This window comes from Carassius gibelio, chromosome A6 (genome assembly GCF_023724105.1).
Source record: "Carassius gibelio isolate Cgi1373 ecotype wild population from Czech Republic chromosome A6, carGib1.2-hapl.c, whole genome shotgun sequence".
Lineage (NCBI taxonomy): Eukaryota > Metazoa > Chordata > Actinopteri > Cypriniformes > Cyprinidae > Carassius > Carassius gibelio.
In genome coordinates, this window is record NC_068376.1 from 23,965,518 (window position 1) to 23,982,733 (window position 17,216).

Here is a 17,216-nt window from a genome sequence, read left to right on the forward strand (position 1 = left end):
TATTTATATTTAGTTTATGTAATATTATTTATCTAAAGAAATATTGAAAAAAAAATTATTACAGTTTTTCTTAATTATGTGTGCATAATTGTCATCAAATAATAGCAAAATGTGAGAAATTAACGTAATTTTCTAATTGTTATATATATTTTTTAGCTGAAATCCATGTCATAATGCTTGTGTTCATAATGATAGCCTATACATCATTGTGCGTTACTAACACTCACATTATTAAGATAAACATTTTTAGCACTGGAATGGACTAACTGACTGACCAGCTGAATAAATAAACATTATTATCATGAATAGTATTAATTGTATTTAATATTTGACTTGATTGTGTGTGCTTGATTGTCATTTACATGATACAAATTGCAAGAAATTAATGACGTCATTCTTGGTAACTTGTTATTTATCAATACATCATCATTTCAATTTTTTAGGGTAAAATGTGACCTGGACAAATAGAGATTCTTCACGTCCGTTCTCAGTGTAGGATTCACTTACTTGTCCCACCACTAGATGGCAGGAGAAGACGGGCCCTGGCCTCTGGCAGTCGAAGGATAATGAAGCCTGAGAAACATTTTGTTTTATTTGTGACACCAAAGGTGGTCTTAAAAGAGGCAAAGAGGGAAATCATTTCCTTTCTCATTAAGCACGCAGTAAGTCCGGTGTCTTTCAAAGTGCATTTTGATTTTCCCTGAGTGCAATGGCGAGATATTCGCCAATCAATTATTCATTTATCATAATGCTTCACAATATAGGCAGCCAACCAGGCGTGAAGCGAAGAAAAACAAAATCCCATTTGTTACACCTGAGGAACTCTTAATAAACAAGACGTAAACATGAAAAATAGTACCACTTTCTCTCTCATTTTAGTCGGTTGATTTATTGCTTAATCTCCACATGCTTTCCTCTCCCGTGTTTTGAGAAGATTGAGAGGACATTTCATAGCGTACATATTTTATTGTTCGCTATTAAAATAAAAAATACAAAAGTTTTGAAGTTAAACTTAGTCAAAATGTCATTTCGAATCTTACATTTATTAGGCATTCATAACAGATCAAATTATTTATTGTAACTTTATTATATTACATAACATTGTCAGTGAGCATATAATGACACCATGAAAAAGCAGGGAGTAGTATGGACTGTTTCTCTGATGTTTAAGAATAGAAAGCATGTACAGGTGCATCTCAGTAAATTAGAATGTCGTGGAAAAGTTCATTTATTTCAGTAATTCAACTCAAATTGTGAAACCTGTGTATTAAATAAATTCAGTACACACAGACTGAAGTAGTTTAAGTCTTTGGTTCTTTTAATTGTGATGACTTTGGCACACATTTATCAAAAATCCACCAATTCACTATCTCAACAAATTAGAATACTTTATAAAACCAACAAACCCCCCCCCCCCCCCCCCCCCAAAAAAAAAAAACCCCCAAACTTTAAAGTGAATTGTTGGCCTTCTGGAAAGTATGTTCATTTACTGTACATGTACTCAATAGTTGGTATGGGGCTCCTTTTGCTTTAATTACTGCCTCAGTTCTGCGTGGCATGGAGGTGATCAGTTTGTCATAGCATAAGTGCTCCAATATGTCTTGATAAATGGGTGCAGTGACTTTGGTTTTTAAAAAACACAATGGACCAACAGCAGATGACATTGCACCAGCAGATCGTCTGTATGTCTATCAGTCCATTCCTTGTGAAGTTCACTCAAATTCTTGAATCGATTTTGCTTGAAAATCTTCATAAGGCTGCAGTTTTCTCAGTTGGTTGTGCATCTTTTTCTTCCACACTTTTTCCTTCCACTCAACTTTCTGTTAACATGTTTGGATACAGCACTCTGTGAACAGCCGGCTTTTTTTGGCAATGACTGTTTGTGGCTTACCCTCCTTGTGAAGGGTGTCAATGATTGTCTTCTGGACAACTGTCAGATCAGCAGTCTTCTCCATGATTGAGTCACTGGTGAACCAAACTGAGAGACCAGTTTGAAGACTCAGGAAACCTTTGCAGGTGTTTTGAGTTGATTAGCTGATTGGTCATATTCACCATATTCTAATTTGTTGAGATAGTGAATTGGTGGGTTTTTGTTAAATGTGAGCCAAAATCATCACAATTAAAAGAACCTAAGACTTAAACTACTTCTGTCTGTGTGCATTGAATTTATTTAATACACAAGTTTCACAATTTGAGTTGAATTACTGAAATAAATGATTTTTTTCCCATGACATACTAATTTATTGAGATGAACCGGTATCTGCTATGATATACAGTGTATGTTTAGGTTTTTTCTTCTCATGTTGCTGCTTTACACTTCCCGTTATAAAAATAAATGCACTTCTTCTCTTTTGTTGTGATTGTGAAGTATGAAGTGTTATGACAGTAGGACTTGGTTAGGTGGATAAATGTTCAAAGTCACCAAGAACCATCAAAACAACATGAAACTGTCGTTCAAGATCAACACACAGCATCAGTAAAGAATACTAGAGCCTTACAACACAACAGCGCTCATTTTAGAATGATCAAATTAGCTTCTATTCTTTAGTTTTTTATTAAAAAAAGGGAATAAAAAGTGAGTTAAGTTTGGCTTCAAAAAATGTAATGCTGTTTTCTACATTTCAGTTTTGAATATCATCTAAAGTAATATCGTAAAGTATTATTACAACTTAAATGAACTATTCTCTATTTTAACGTATTTATTTCATGTAATGGCAAAGCTGAATTTTTTTGTAATGTTGAACAGTTTTCACTACTTAATATTTTTGTGGACACTGTTGATTTTTTTTTTTCATAATTCTATGATAAATATAAGGTTAGAAATATGAAATTAGAAAAATAAATACTGAAGACTGGAGTAATGGCTGCTGAACAATTCAACTTTACTAGCACAAATTGCATATTAAAATATATTATAATAGAAAACTTTTTTATTATTTTAGTATTTGAGAATATTACTGTTTTACTGTATTTTTGATTAAATAAATGCAGCCTTGGTGAGCATTAGACACTTATTTTTCTTTCAAAAACATACAAAAATTCTTAATTATTCCAACTCTGGACTGGTATGTATTGATGTACAGGAATGTGTGTGTGTGTGTGTGTGTGTGTATGTGTGTGTGTGTATGGTCAAACCAATGTTTAGAAATCACACAAAACAGAATGAAAGAAATAGCATCACTCTCTGGAAGACAGGATTGGATCCGAGATGAGAGTGAAAGGGGACAGTGGATGGACAGATGTCATTCTCACCTCTCGTTCTCCAGACATCAGACTCGACAGCTTAAGTCTGCTCAGAATTAACAATAAAGGCTAGTATGAAACTAAAGAGATCCAGCACAGATTCTAGGGATGATAATGCTATGACGGCTGCATTCTGACAGCGTGAAATTCAGAGCAGCTTCTGTAAACATTTCTTGACTGAATCCATGCTCTCTAAAACAAACCAGCCTTTAGACTGTGGAACATTTGGCATGGGAACATTTTTGTTCTTTATTTGAATAAAACAGGTAGAATGAATATTTATGAATTGTCCAAAGAGTGATGTCATTATTATGGCTAAATAAAATGTATCATTCTACTCAGTTTTAACTTTCATGCAGTCATGACAATCAGTGCAAGTTTTTTTTTTCTGAATATACATTGCATTCTTTCCTATGGTTTCTGTTTGTAGAAGAGCCTGTCATTTGACTAATTGTCAAATTTTACCAAATGACCAACAGACGTTTCTTTAGGTCTGGGATACATAAAGTTATTTTAAAGCTCTCTTGCACGTATTTTCATAATTTCCGCGATGACGTGTTTTTTATTAGGAACTCACCCATTGTAAAAAAGGAGTTGTAGTTCAAAAAGCAGGCATACAAACTGCGATTCTACTCAATAAATCTGAACAAATCTAGAAGTTATTTATTGCTATTATTCCATCAATAATCTATCAGCTATGATAAAATGGCCTGGTTTAAATCCTCATTGTTTATCTGTGTACAACTGCTACAGAAAGAAGAATTGCATAGGCCTACATATAATCATAAAAGAGGATGTTGTCGTTCCTCTAATTTGGCTTTTTCTCTGCAATGTTAAGCAAGCAAATGAGCACGTTCACCTTAATTAAAATTAATTGTTAGTGTTTATGTCAGAACAGGAATTGTTATGATCATTTCTTTCACCCTCTTCTCTCATTCTTACTTTATTGGGGAAAATGAACTGCTGTTACTGTCCTAATGGAAAACCCTTGAGGAAAATTGCCATCAGAATTGCATAATTTACTTTCATTATAAAATCTGTTTGCTCAATAGAAAGGGGGTGGGATGGGGGGTTGGAGCATCAGTTTGTGAAATCCAAAGAATGTAAAATTAAAGCTGCATATGATGGACCGTGTATCTTGTTTGTTTGGAAGAAAGTGAGCCTGTGCCAATTTCTCCACATGCTTAATTACCATAAAACAGTTGGTTCCATTATGATAATGCATTGCATATTTCCTATAATCAGTTTAAAGTTTGTGTGATTTGTGGCATTGTATAGAAAACAATTTCATGAATATCACATTTCAATGTGTATTTGTAACCCCTAAAAGGCAGAATTCATACTGTATTCTACTAAACCATTGTCTTCTAATGGGAAGCTGCTTTATAATATATAAGCCAGCCAAGGCCTTTAGAAAAGAACCTGGTACAGAGAAAAAAAAAGTTGATTTAGAAATCTCTTCATCTTTGTTACAGCTTTAGATTCCAAATTCAGAGAAGGGCAAGAAAAACAAAAGAGAAGAAATTAAGTGGAAAGCAGGAGAAATGTGGAATGCAGACGAATTTTAGACAACATTTTAACATTAATTCTGTTTTGATGCATTGATTCATTTTGCAGGCTGGCTGGTGATAAACTGTAATGTTAACAGGTATGTTAACTAATAACTCTTGAGTCAAGACAAAACAAACCACTCTGAAAGTTTGCTGGCAGGGCATTAAAATAGCATGCAGAAAGTTTGTAAATGTGTTTTTGCTGGCAAATGGGGAGTTGAGATAACAGAAATGATGGATGGATTGTCACTGTATGTGAACTCAGATCAGTGTGAGATACAGTGTGGTTTATTATTATTCATCAGTCCAACTCTTCACTATAAAATAATTCAGTGAGCGTTTCATGTGACCTTTTATTTGTGTACATGTACTGGAATGTATTGTATGGCTTTCATTTTTCATTTTTACAGTGGAAAGAAAATGATACAGATTTTGAACAACATGATGGTGAGTAAATGATGACAAAATTTTTATTCTTTGGTGAAATATTAACTAACCAACATCTACCTGTTATTTCCCATAAAAGTACCTGCAGGAAGTTGTGATGCTGTCACAATGCTGCTACCATGGTAACGGCTCCTACAGTATATACTTGCTTGTGCATTGTGCTAATGCTGGTGCAATCAGTCTGAATTAGTGCAGTCTGGCAGATGGCTCACTGCGATGTATTCCATGTGCACTCAACAGATCAATACGGCACCTCATTACAGAGTCCAAATCAAGAGACAGATCACACACCAGATAAAGGTAGCAGATACCAGGGAGAGTTTATATCAATGATGATCAGATACTCTGAGTGGTGGTTTGATTTCAGACAGTCAGGACTTGCTCGAATATTCTTGCAGCTGAATTTTGGTATTTTTGAATTTTTGGGAGTCACTATGATTAGAAAATGGGTGCCAAGAGCAGCAGCAGGGGTGTTAAATACTTGAGTGCTTCATCATTACATACTAAAGTATTATTTTGTGGACTTTGAGTACTATTGTAACAGAATACTTGAACTTACTGATTTGATAAAAAAAAAGAGGTCTCTTTAGACCATCATTTAATTTAAAAGTAAATATTTTGCAGGTCATCACAACTTAAATCCAACAAAGCCAACATATGTGTTTATGACATATAATGCACGTTATGTGTGCATACTAAAAACAATTATATGGAAATTGTAAATAAAATATAAACTTTCTAATAGTAAACCATTCTGTTTCAGTGTAAAACGTCATAGATACAGTATAGAGGAACTTAAATAAAGTAGAAATACTTTTTTAGTCATAAACAATTACATAACAAATTATTTAATTTACTATTAATGTCCAAAGAATTTAAAGATTTATTTTATTTAACGTGTGCTACACCCTTACACAGTCAGAACATTGAAAACATTTTGTTTAAAATGGTTCCTTCTAAAGTTTTTGCATCAAAGTTAAGTGAAGCTAAGTCTCTTCGTAAAACTAAGAAGAAGAAAAATATTCGAGAATAATTATACGTGGGGAAAAATACTTCCACTCAGTTTTGTGGCTGCGTAGAAACTTTGCCATTTAAATACATTTATGACATAGTGCTCAACCTTCTTACACCCCTGAACTGTGGCAAATGTCAATGTAAACCCGAGGCAAATCAGCACATTATTGGTCTTGGCTGCATTATACAGTAAGTGAGTGCTGAGGGGTTTAATTGCAGTGTATTTTAGCCCGTAAAAGGAAACATTATGTCTGTACTTTGCACCCTTCCAGAACTGTGCACTTATGTCTACTCCATGAGCTTAGATTCATAGCACGTACTGTAATACCAAACATTCCCCCCATCTGCAAAAATGGTTCCAAAAAGAAATAAATAAAAAAATCCATGCAGTTCTGAAAGGGCCATTGACTTTACTTGTCACAGTCTGTCCTTTACCAGGTACTGGTAAGGTTTAGAGATAGCAAGCCTTTAGTTCTGAAAATTTCTCTCCAAGGGAGAACACAGTCAGCCATGGCCCAGCTGTCTGAGAAAAGGCTCTCAGCACTCTCCGAGCAGGCATCAGGGGCTATAGGGACGTGCTCTGGGTGCGGAGAGAGCACTTTGGACCATACCCATAATCCAGCGGTAATCTGTTCTTAAATGCTAGGCTCTGGCTAAAGGAGTTGAGGGGTGACAGAGAGCAATGCACAGCAGTAATCAGGAATCAGGCTTTGGAAGAAGTTGACGAGTATTGAACTTCAGAAGGAAGGGTTTCCCTTTTTTTATTTTTTTATCTTTTGCTGATTGAAGGTGAGAAGTAGCCCTAAAAAGACATGACAGAATTCATGGAGGTAGTCAAAGAAAAATTATTTATTTTACAAAAAGCATTTGTGAAAAGCTATCAAAAGTCAACATGAAATCAGAATTGACCCAAGTTACTCTTTTCATGACTCATCAGAAACATAAGTTTGCTATTTTTTTTGCATTCCAGTCAATTTTGATTGTTATATAAAAAGTCCCTTCTTGTATTTTTTTTATTAAATATCAAAGTTCTTAATATTAACATAAATATCATAATTCTTTACATCTTTACTAATAATTTCAAACATCATTTCATCTCCTTCGTGGAGAAAGCAATCCCTAAATTCTGAATTCTGAACATTCTAAGTACATTACGAGAGATGTGATGGAAAAAACATGTCTTTCTGTTCTGATAAATATCAATTAAAATAATTCAGTATAGCCTAAATAAGAAATGTATTGTTTTTGCCAATATTAGTGTTGACTATTTATTTTTTATCTTCATTGGAGTTGGTTTTTTAACAGAGCTATGGGGTTTTCTGGCATTTTAAGAACACATGACAAAGATATAAATATTAATTTCTATTCATGATTCAAATGTTCATTTTTGTATGGTGAAAAACATCTAATATTTTCTCTGCAGCCCTAAAATTCTGTTGCAGGCCAAGAAATTTTGCCAGCCACATTGGTGATGCTGCCCATGTTTGCCAATAAGTACCAGAGGACATTGGATCTTAGCTATTGCAAATTGTACCTAGAAGCGGCTCCAGGGAGCCAAATTACACACCTTTGCAGCTAATGAAAATGCAGGGAAGAGCACGCTGTGAGCCTGAATGAGGAAAACAAAACATGTTTTGGATATTTAGTGGATATCATCCTTGCGATTATTTTTCTGCATCATTGACATGAAATGTTGTTTTTTTATTATCTACCTTTCGTTACTTACTCAAGTGGGTCCTCATAGTGTACCACTTAAACCAGAGAAAGGATGATATGGACACAAGAGTGAAAGTGAGCAAGAGGAAAAGTGGAGTTTGCAAATAGCCCAGCTAAATACCCTTCAGTCTGTTGAGAAAACCTGGAACCGTTGGGAATGCAATTGGATGACTCACCTAATGGTTTGTCGTATTAAGCTGATCTCTCTGTTGGAGACATTAAAATACAAGATTACCACAAATGCTGTATTACGTGCAGATTGACCTGACATTTAAGAATTTTACAAGTGGGCCTCAGAAGTCTTCATGAAGTGAACTGACAGGTAACATATGATTACAGAGCTGGCCATTTCCTTTTGCTCTTTGTCCTTCAAATAAACGCCACTGAAATGTGTTCCCATGTGATGGTGCTAATTTGTTTGATGGCACTATCTATAGTTCACGATGTGACATATGAGATCATACACACAAGAACTTGAGTCATACAATATCTCTGGTCATTAAATATATCAATTTCAGTCTTTTGGGGTACAAATATAAGAGAAACGATATAAACTAAAACCACTTATTCCACTATTTTTGTTTGTCTGCCTTAGAAATAAATCTCTCTGACCACCTTTATTGCTTTTTATGAATACTAATGAGTTCTTACCGGATTAATGACTCTACTATTCTACAATTAGTTGAAATAAATGTGGGGGTAAGGTTAAGCAATAGTCTAATTGCTCACTTAACAAGCATACTTAAAAGTCTGTGTCACAGAGGTTTAGAGCCTGTGCAGAAGAGAGAAGAGTTTGTACTCTGTTTGCATGAACTGATAAAAGAGCTACAGAACTGTAAAGTCCAAACAATCTTCCACAAAAACTTATGACTTGTTTTTACAAGACTTTTGCTATTATGCTTGAAGGAATTGCTGAAAAATAAAGTCTAATTCACATTAAAATTAATATTTTTAGATCATTTGCCAGTTTTATTCATATTGATTTATATTGATTATTAACTTGACCCTTTTTGTACTTCATGGAGAAAGCAATCTGTTAACATTCCCACTCGTCTCAATACAATTGCTAAGTTGCTGCAGGAACTTGAAAGTGCACGACTTGAATTCTGCCATCTTTGGTCATAAAAGTACTCTTACTAATCTGGAGCCGAAAGTAAACATGTTTACTTTTTTAAGTTCAGTCAAGTCAGATAATAAATTAAATGAGGTAAAAAATAAAAAAATTCAAACATGAAAATTGTTACCTTCATTTTTAAAGTGCTATGAAGCACTATTTTTTACAGGAAATAAATGGCTTGTATTTCTTTGCAGAAAAAGATTTGTTTTTATTATGTCTGTTGTTTGTAAAATGGTTGCTGTGCAGTTAGCAAAACCTTAGTTTTAAATGCATATTTCGCAGCTGAATTGCTACAGAGCACCCAAAAGAATGTGTAGGTAAGTGTTCATATTTCATATGTTTCCCAGATCTGACAAGCTGTCTGAGAGCTTCTTTTATAAAGTCTCCTCACATCTGTACATTTGAATTCTGAACAGTTTCAGGGAGGAGATGATTATATGTAAATTCCTGAGCTGAAGGGGAGATTTGGAAGAAGGATAACTTATTTTTGATTGTTTATAGTGATGGATCAACTGATGGGCCATGACCCAAAGATGTATCAAAGTCACAGGTCTATTCTTAAAGCAGGGAAACAAATACTATTCTAACGTGCAAATGGCAGAATGCAACCTAGCAAATAATAGTTAATAGTTGTGGTATTGCAAGGTAAAAGAAAGAATGACAAAGACAAAAAAAAAAATACAGGCTCACATTCAGCGAGGATAGAAAATGAAAAATCTGGGTCCTGAAGCAAAATAATTTAAAAACTACTGGTTTATAGGATGGTGATAAAAGTGTTATGCATTCAATTGATCGGTATTATTGTGTCTCCACTGCATTATGTCACAAATTCAAAATAACTGTTCTGCTATGATGCTTTGTAATTTATCACCTGAGTTGTACTGCTAAGTAATGATTTAATTTATTTTTTATGACACCATATTGATAATACTTGATATGATTTGCATTAATGGAATTAAACCTATAAAATAATGCATTTAAGAGAGCAAAAAATATTTTTTTTGTATCTTGTATCCTTATTTGCCTTTAAGCAATTTTTAATTCTAGTAGACAACACTTTGGTGTAACAGAATATTTGGATGACTTTTTGATTGAAACCCAAGCTACAGCAGCACACAGTGAGGACAAGATTGCCATGTGACGGCTGTGTTTGGTAACTGAACGTCATCCAAACTCGATTGCTGCTTGGAGTGGAACAGCTCTGAATAGTTTAATATCACCTTGAGCCCAAGGCAATGAATGTCTGGTTGACAAAGAATCTGGTTACTTTCAGCGTTTCACACATTTCTGTGTGTGAGAGAGACCATTTTTTGTATGAAAATAATTGCTTTTGCAGGTAAAAACCTGCAATTATGTAATGTCTTTCAAAACCGGGGGAAAATGTATGTGCCTATTTGTTTACGCCCATATGTCTCTGTCGATGTTCATGAGTTTTCTAGTTCATTTACTGCTATTGCTGATCTGGAATCAAAAATAGTTCATAAACAAAACCCATTGTTACTCTGGTTTCTAAATATTTTCAAGCAAGAAAAACAAATGAAAACTCCCACAGAAAAGGGAATTGAATGAGCAAAGAATTATCCTGCCTTCTAAATCCTTCCTTTTCTAAAAGCTGGTCTCTCACTTTAAAGAGATTGAGCACTGAAGATGTATTGGCTTATCCTCAGGTATTTAATCAGTCAGACTAATGAAATGAATTGAGCCAGAGAGAACTGATTGCCTGTGACATTTACAAGTGCCCTGAGAGCATGTTCATGTGTTTGTGAACTGACCTCCATAATTATTCTTCAACAATCAGAGGAAAAAAATAAATAAAACTAGGACTTTTCATCATCAGTGTGTTTCAAGGGTTCTGACATATATTGTCTTCACTTGAAAGGATAGTTTTCAGAAATGATAATTATGCCTTCGTTTACTGTAAACCTGTATAATTTTCTTTCTCCAAGGAAAACAAAAAAGATGTCAGGAAGTAGGCTCTTTTTAATATACTGAAAATGATTGGTAATCAGGGACTGTCAAGCTCTGAAAGGTATTGTAAAAGTGTTTTTCATTTTTGGCGAATTGTTTAAAACATACATTTAAAATGTGTTAAAACTGCACTCCTTTGATGTAAAGTCAATGTAAAGATTTGAACCAAAAGTGAAAGAAAATCCCTTTCAGTGATTTTGATTTTATTGTCATTATCAGACATTGTTATTATTGTTGTTATTATTATTACTATTCATTTATTACAATTGTGTGTTAATGGAATAGTTTAACCAAAAAAGAAAATTTGCTGCAAATTTATGAACCCTTAGGCCTTTTAAGATGTAGATTATAATATATGTTTCTTCATGAGAACAGATTTGGAGAAATTTGCATCACTTGCTTACCCATGGATCCTCTGCAGTGAATGGGTGCCGTCAGAATGAGTCCAAACAGCTGATAAAATCATCACAATAATGACATGACAATTTATTTATATAGCACAATAAAAAAAAAAAAATTGAACAATGTCCTTTACGTCAACAACAACAACATAAGACAAAAACAATATAAATTGTTGTAGAGTACCATAATAGAAAGTACTTCAGCATAAAAAACAGTAACTTTTCATACCTTTTATGGACCTTGACACTGTTATTTACTCGGCAGTCTATGGGACAGTCTCAAGCCTCCAGGTTTTCATCCAAAATATCTTAAATTGTGTTTCGAAGACGAACAGAGACGGGGGTAAGTGATTAATGACAACATTTTCACTTTAGGGTGGAGTATCCCTTTAAGGAAATGTAGTTAAAAGTCTCTACCTGCATTTACTGTAGCATTGCAGATGGACATTAATATCACCCCAGTCAAAAGCGTTAACATGTTCTATAAATATCAGCACTGCTAATGATTGTACCAATCATTATTTTGTTCAACATTCCAGTATTAGATACCAAGCTTGTGATGTGTGTATATATTTTATCTCCTGTAGTGAGCTTAAAACTGTAGTGAGAGAAAGACATTTATTTTTTTTCCGGTCAACTTTAAATGATAAAATAAAATCTTAAATTTTATACAACCGAATATTATTTATTTAAAAATATTTACCAAATTCATTGTTATTCAATGCTTTTACCAGATTAATATGTTAATATTTAATAAATCTCTTACTGTACCAAATTACACTTAATATTACTTTGAACTGCAATTTAGAAATATTTATAGCTGAATATTTTTATTTTTTTTGCGGGCCAATTATATAACATAGTATTTGCTTTTTGCAAACAGATTATCTTCAAGGTTTAGGATTTAGCTTAGCAAATTCCCCTTATTTCCATCAAATTTTCCAGTTTCTTAAAGCAACCCATAGGCACAGGCGTAATGCTGCCAAAGACATTCTTGACTGATGATAGAGGACATGTTACTTGGTCAACACAGTGCTTAGCATTCAAGCCAAAGAGCATAAATTTAGTTTCATCATTTTCAAATGCTTCACATGGCTCTAGATCACTCCAGTAGTGACTTAATGCTGGAGTTTCTCGAAATGGGCTTTCTTTCGGCCACTTTCCCAAAGGGACCAAGCAAATGAAGTGTAGTGAAACGATTGTTGATGGACAGTTTTTGCCATTTCATCCAAGAAGTGTTTTGCTGGCCTTTGGTCACCACACTTACAATTGCCCTGCCTGTTTAGTTGTCCAATTTGGTGGGACGGCCTCACTGAAGGCTGGGTTGTGTTATAAATTTCCATTTTATTACATGGACTTCACCATGCTCCAAGAAAAGCATGGTGGTTTTTGAACAGTGTCCAACTTTATCTTAAAGTTCCACGGACAGCTCCCTGGTCTCAATAGCAGCACAACTCATCTGATCTAATGCTTTAATTGAGATCCCTCACAAAGACATTTTGCTAGGCATTTTCATGACAAATCTTGATATTGGTGTTTGTTGTGTAATTGAGCAATCAAATGTGTACCCTTACAGTTTTTATGGCATCGTTTTTAGATAGTTCTGTCATTTATTCTCAATAGACACCTCACCCACTGTTTATGCTAAAGGGCTGAATCTTAAGTAGAGCTGTATTACTTACATTTTTAGGCAGTGATTGCCTGTTGTTGCTGATGATAAAATCTCAGTTTGTTTTTATTTGGAAAGTATTGGCAAGCATTTATACATTTCTCCACATCCTATTAATTTTTAATAATGCTGTGTGTTATTTATTTATTTATTTTTTTGTAAGATTATTTTATTAAATAAAAGCCATACATTTAATAGAAGCCAAAAATAAATAGATAAATCAAAATAAACACTACCACTAAAAGTACGGGGCAATGAACTGTATTCAAATGAAGAAATGTTCTGTATAGGTTTTTTTTTTTATTTTTTTTTTTACGTGTAAGTTACCTTGAATTTTGCACTTCATTGGATGGATAATAGATAATACCCTGGAAGAAAATTACCAGTAATTTTTTCATTACAGTGTAATGTTTATTACATTTTTTCATCCTCATAGCAACAAGTTTAAATTAGGTAGTCAATAAAGTGCTGCTACTTGCCCTTCAAAAGAAAAAATCTTTTTTTTTTTATTTTTTTTTTTTATTCAGATAAATAAATAAATAAGAACTATAATTGAACAACTCATGGTTAAATTCCATGGTATTTTTTGTAAACGAGTCATGTTGTTGTTACGTGTTTCAACCGGAAGTGACGCTATTGTAGGAAGTGTTTAGCCATGCGCGGGAGTTTATTGTTGTTTTCTGGAGCTAAAGTTAGACTTGTATTAATTGTCCTATTTCATTTAAATAAATAACATCCCAGGGGTTTGCAGAATGGCTCAGTTAAACGAAGTGGACTTACCGCCGAACCTGTCATGTCTCAAAGTACGTTCTCTTTGCTCTTATTCAACTTTAAGTCTCGAGTTGAAACATGATTATCTGATACCATTGTGTTTTTTGCCACTCACGTGTAACGTTATAATATAGTTTGATAATCTCGTTTGCCAACGCAGAAATCAACGTTTTTGCAGTGTTACTTCAGTTGTTGTTTTATTGACATAACATAAAATCGATTCACGATTTCATTATGTTCTTTGTTTACATTCACAGCTGTCCTGATATTGATCGAAATGTACTGAATGGTTTTATACATCAATAAGCACGTATCACAGTGTTATAGATATCCAGTAAGTTAGTCATCTAGATATTCCCAGATTCGGTGACATCAGATCTTGTTTATTTTTGTCTGTATCAGAGCATAGACACTCTCCTTCGTTGTCCTATCTGCTTTGATTTTCTCAACATCACCATGATGACCCAGTGTTCTCACAATTGTACGTATACATTTACAGTTCAGTTTATAACCATCTGACATGTATGATGTTTAATGTGCCATAATTGCTTTTCAGATGCAAAGTCATTGCTTCTTTTTTTGTGCTGTTCCAACAGTTTGTTCTCTGTGCATCCGGAAGTTTCTCTCCTATAAATTGTTGTGTCCTGTTTGTAACTTGGTAAGTAAATAATATTAACATGACTGTCAAAACTTCCTGTCAGATAATCAAGTAATCCTCCTATGGATGGGGATTTTACTTTGGATGTCAAGTTGATAGATCTCTCTCTTTTTTTCTCTCCCTCCCTCCACACACACACACACACACACACACACATGTTCTATGATATGTGGAGTGAGCGAAATAAATCAGTTAAGTCAGTAATATTTTGAAATATGATGGCAAAGATGAATTTAACAGGCTTTTCTGTAGTCTTCAGTGTTGCATGATCCTTCAGAAATAAATTATTTTTTATCAATGTGGAATCAGCTTTGGCTGCTTAATATTTTTAAGAAGAAAATATTCTTGTTATAATACAGCAAGCTTGCACAAATTGGTCAAACGTGACAGTAAAGATATTGATACAAAAATGTATTTCTAGTAAATACTGTTTAATGAACTTTGTTCTCAACATTAATAATTGTTAATGCTAATTTTTAACCACCAAAAACAACTGAGTAACATATCAGCATATTAGAATAATTTATGAAGGATCATGTGACACTGAAGATTAGAGTAATGGCTTCTGAAAATTCAGCTTTGCAATCGCAGGATTAAATTACATTGCAAAATATATTCAAATTGAAAACAATTATATTAACTTGTAATAATATTTTACAAGCCTACTATTTTTACTCTATTTTTTATCAAATTAATGCAGCCTTGGGAAGCATTATTATTAAATTTTGTCTGCTTTATATAAACATTGCTGCTATTGCAGTTCAATAAATTTTTTTAGCATATCATTCTAATATGTTTCCATTAAATTTTGTTTAACTCTCCTTGCAGCCATCAACAGAACAAGACCTGAGGAACAACAGATTATTAGATGACTTAGTTCAGAGCTTTCAAGCAGCAAGGTAAAGTTTTTATCCATTTAAAATATGAGCATTTATTTCATGTATTTATAAGGATGCTGATTTTTCTTTTTACTTCATTGGACCTATACAGTATGAATTCTGCAGACTTTTTTGTATATTGCATTGTTTTTTGGGGGCGGTTGGCTTATTTGGAATTCTGCAAAAGGGTTTTAAACATGGTAAAATGTGTTAAACTCACATATTTGTATTCTGTCACTTTGTGGATGAATTGTGATTAATTTTTGCAAAACTCTAAAGAGCTTTCTGAGAAGTTCTGTGTCTGCAAATTAGTGTGGGTCTGAATAACAGTCTTATAGAAAGTCAATGGGGGTTAATTAATGGGTAGGGATAAGATTCAACAAGAAAACGTAATTAATTCAAATTTAATGCAAAAAACTGGTGAAGTTTGCTAGTTTTGTAATGCCTGCCATGAAATTCTGGATTTTCTTTAACCCCAGTATTCGGGGGCTATATCTTTTGCACACTTTACCTGCTGCAGAAGCTGTTTGGCTGTGTTTCTCTTCAAACGGTCTTAAGTTCTCAGACTCTAGACATACAGTATTACAAAGTCTTCACCTTACCTAAAGTAGCTTATATTAAGTATTTTCCCAAGTGTGTACCTCAGATTGAATGTAAAATAGAGTACACACTACACAGTAGATTTTATTTGCGATACTGTTTTTTCATTTAGTCTCTTAGGTGCCATCGGTCTCCTCTGTTTTGTCTGAATGCGCCTAATATAGATGGTTGGTGGAGTTACAGATGGCTATCAGGATGAAGAGAGAGATGCCTTATGGGACAGTGTTTTAATATCCTGTTTTCTCCCAGTGATGATGTCAAAGGCATGTGTCATATTGTAGGACATTGGGGACAGTTATTAAGGCTTTTTATATAGATACAGCATTTATTTTTGTTTACATTTCTTTGGCTATCTTGGATATAATAATTGTTTGTGATATTACGTTCATATGTTTATGTAGGGCTGGGCGGTATATCGTGTTTGTATGATATTTCGATATTTTCAGAATACTTACCAAAATTTGCACAGCGATTAGAAGATTTACAATTGTCAGACAGGTTGCTCACGTGAAATCTACGTCATCAAGCTCAGTTTGAGTCTGCGCAGTATGCTCGACCCCCAGAAGTGCGTGCTTCTAATCGACTTTCTCTGTCGAATCCAATGGGGTCGCTGTGTCCATTTCTTTTACTGTCTATGCTCACAGGCCCAATGGTAGCGCCGCGGCTGAGATATATATATATACATACATACATACATACATACACATATATATGTGTGTGTGTGTGTGCTTCATCAAATAGCTCCCCATCTGAGAGCGTTTTTAGGACCATAGTTTTATGCCACAGTGCTTCTCTTAAACCAGAGACAGTAGACATACAGACTTGTGTTCTTAGCTAAAATCTTGAAAAACAAAAAAATACTTATTGCAGTTTATTTATTTCCAACAGTTATTTTGTGTATTATTTAAATGCAAACATATTGAGATGTATATCGAATATAGTAAAAAAAAAAATATATATATATATAATCATGTCTTTTCCACCCTCCTCAGGATCCTTTAAAGGACATGCTGTATTTTCTTTTTTGTTGCTTTGTCATTAAGACCTCTACATAAACCTCTTTGATATGTGCTTGTGATATTTAGAGTAGATTTCAATACGGTATAAACCGTGTGGTTTGCATTATTATTGCATCTGTTGTTTTCAATAGATCTTTAAATATCGGTTAAATTTGGTTTCTCATT

At 33.8% G+C, this 17,216-nt stretch overlaps 1 protein-coding gene across 2 annotated transcripts in view; it reads left to right on the forward strand.

The window, feature by feature from the left end:
• Positions 1-13,746: 13,746 nt before the first annotated feature.
• The window catches only part of LOC128015814 (E3 ubiquitin-protein ligase RAD18), a 42,658-nt gene continuing 39,188 nt past the window's right edge, over positions 13,747-17,216 (forward strand). For both annotated transcript variants that reach the window (XM_052599996.1, XM_052599997.1), the window contains exons 1-4: positions 13,747-13,928; positions 14,299-14,377; positions 14,493-14,554; positions 15,383-15,453. In XM_052599996.1, coding sequence (XP_052455956.1) covers positions 13,878-13,928; positions 14,299-14,377; positions 14,493-14,554; positions 15,383-15,453 — 263 coding nt within the window. In that variant the 5' untranslated portion in view covers positions 13,747-13,877. The remainder of the gene's footprint in view (positions 13,929-14,298; positions 14,378-14,492; positions 14,555-15,382; positions 15,454-17,216) is intronic.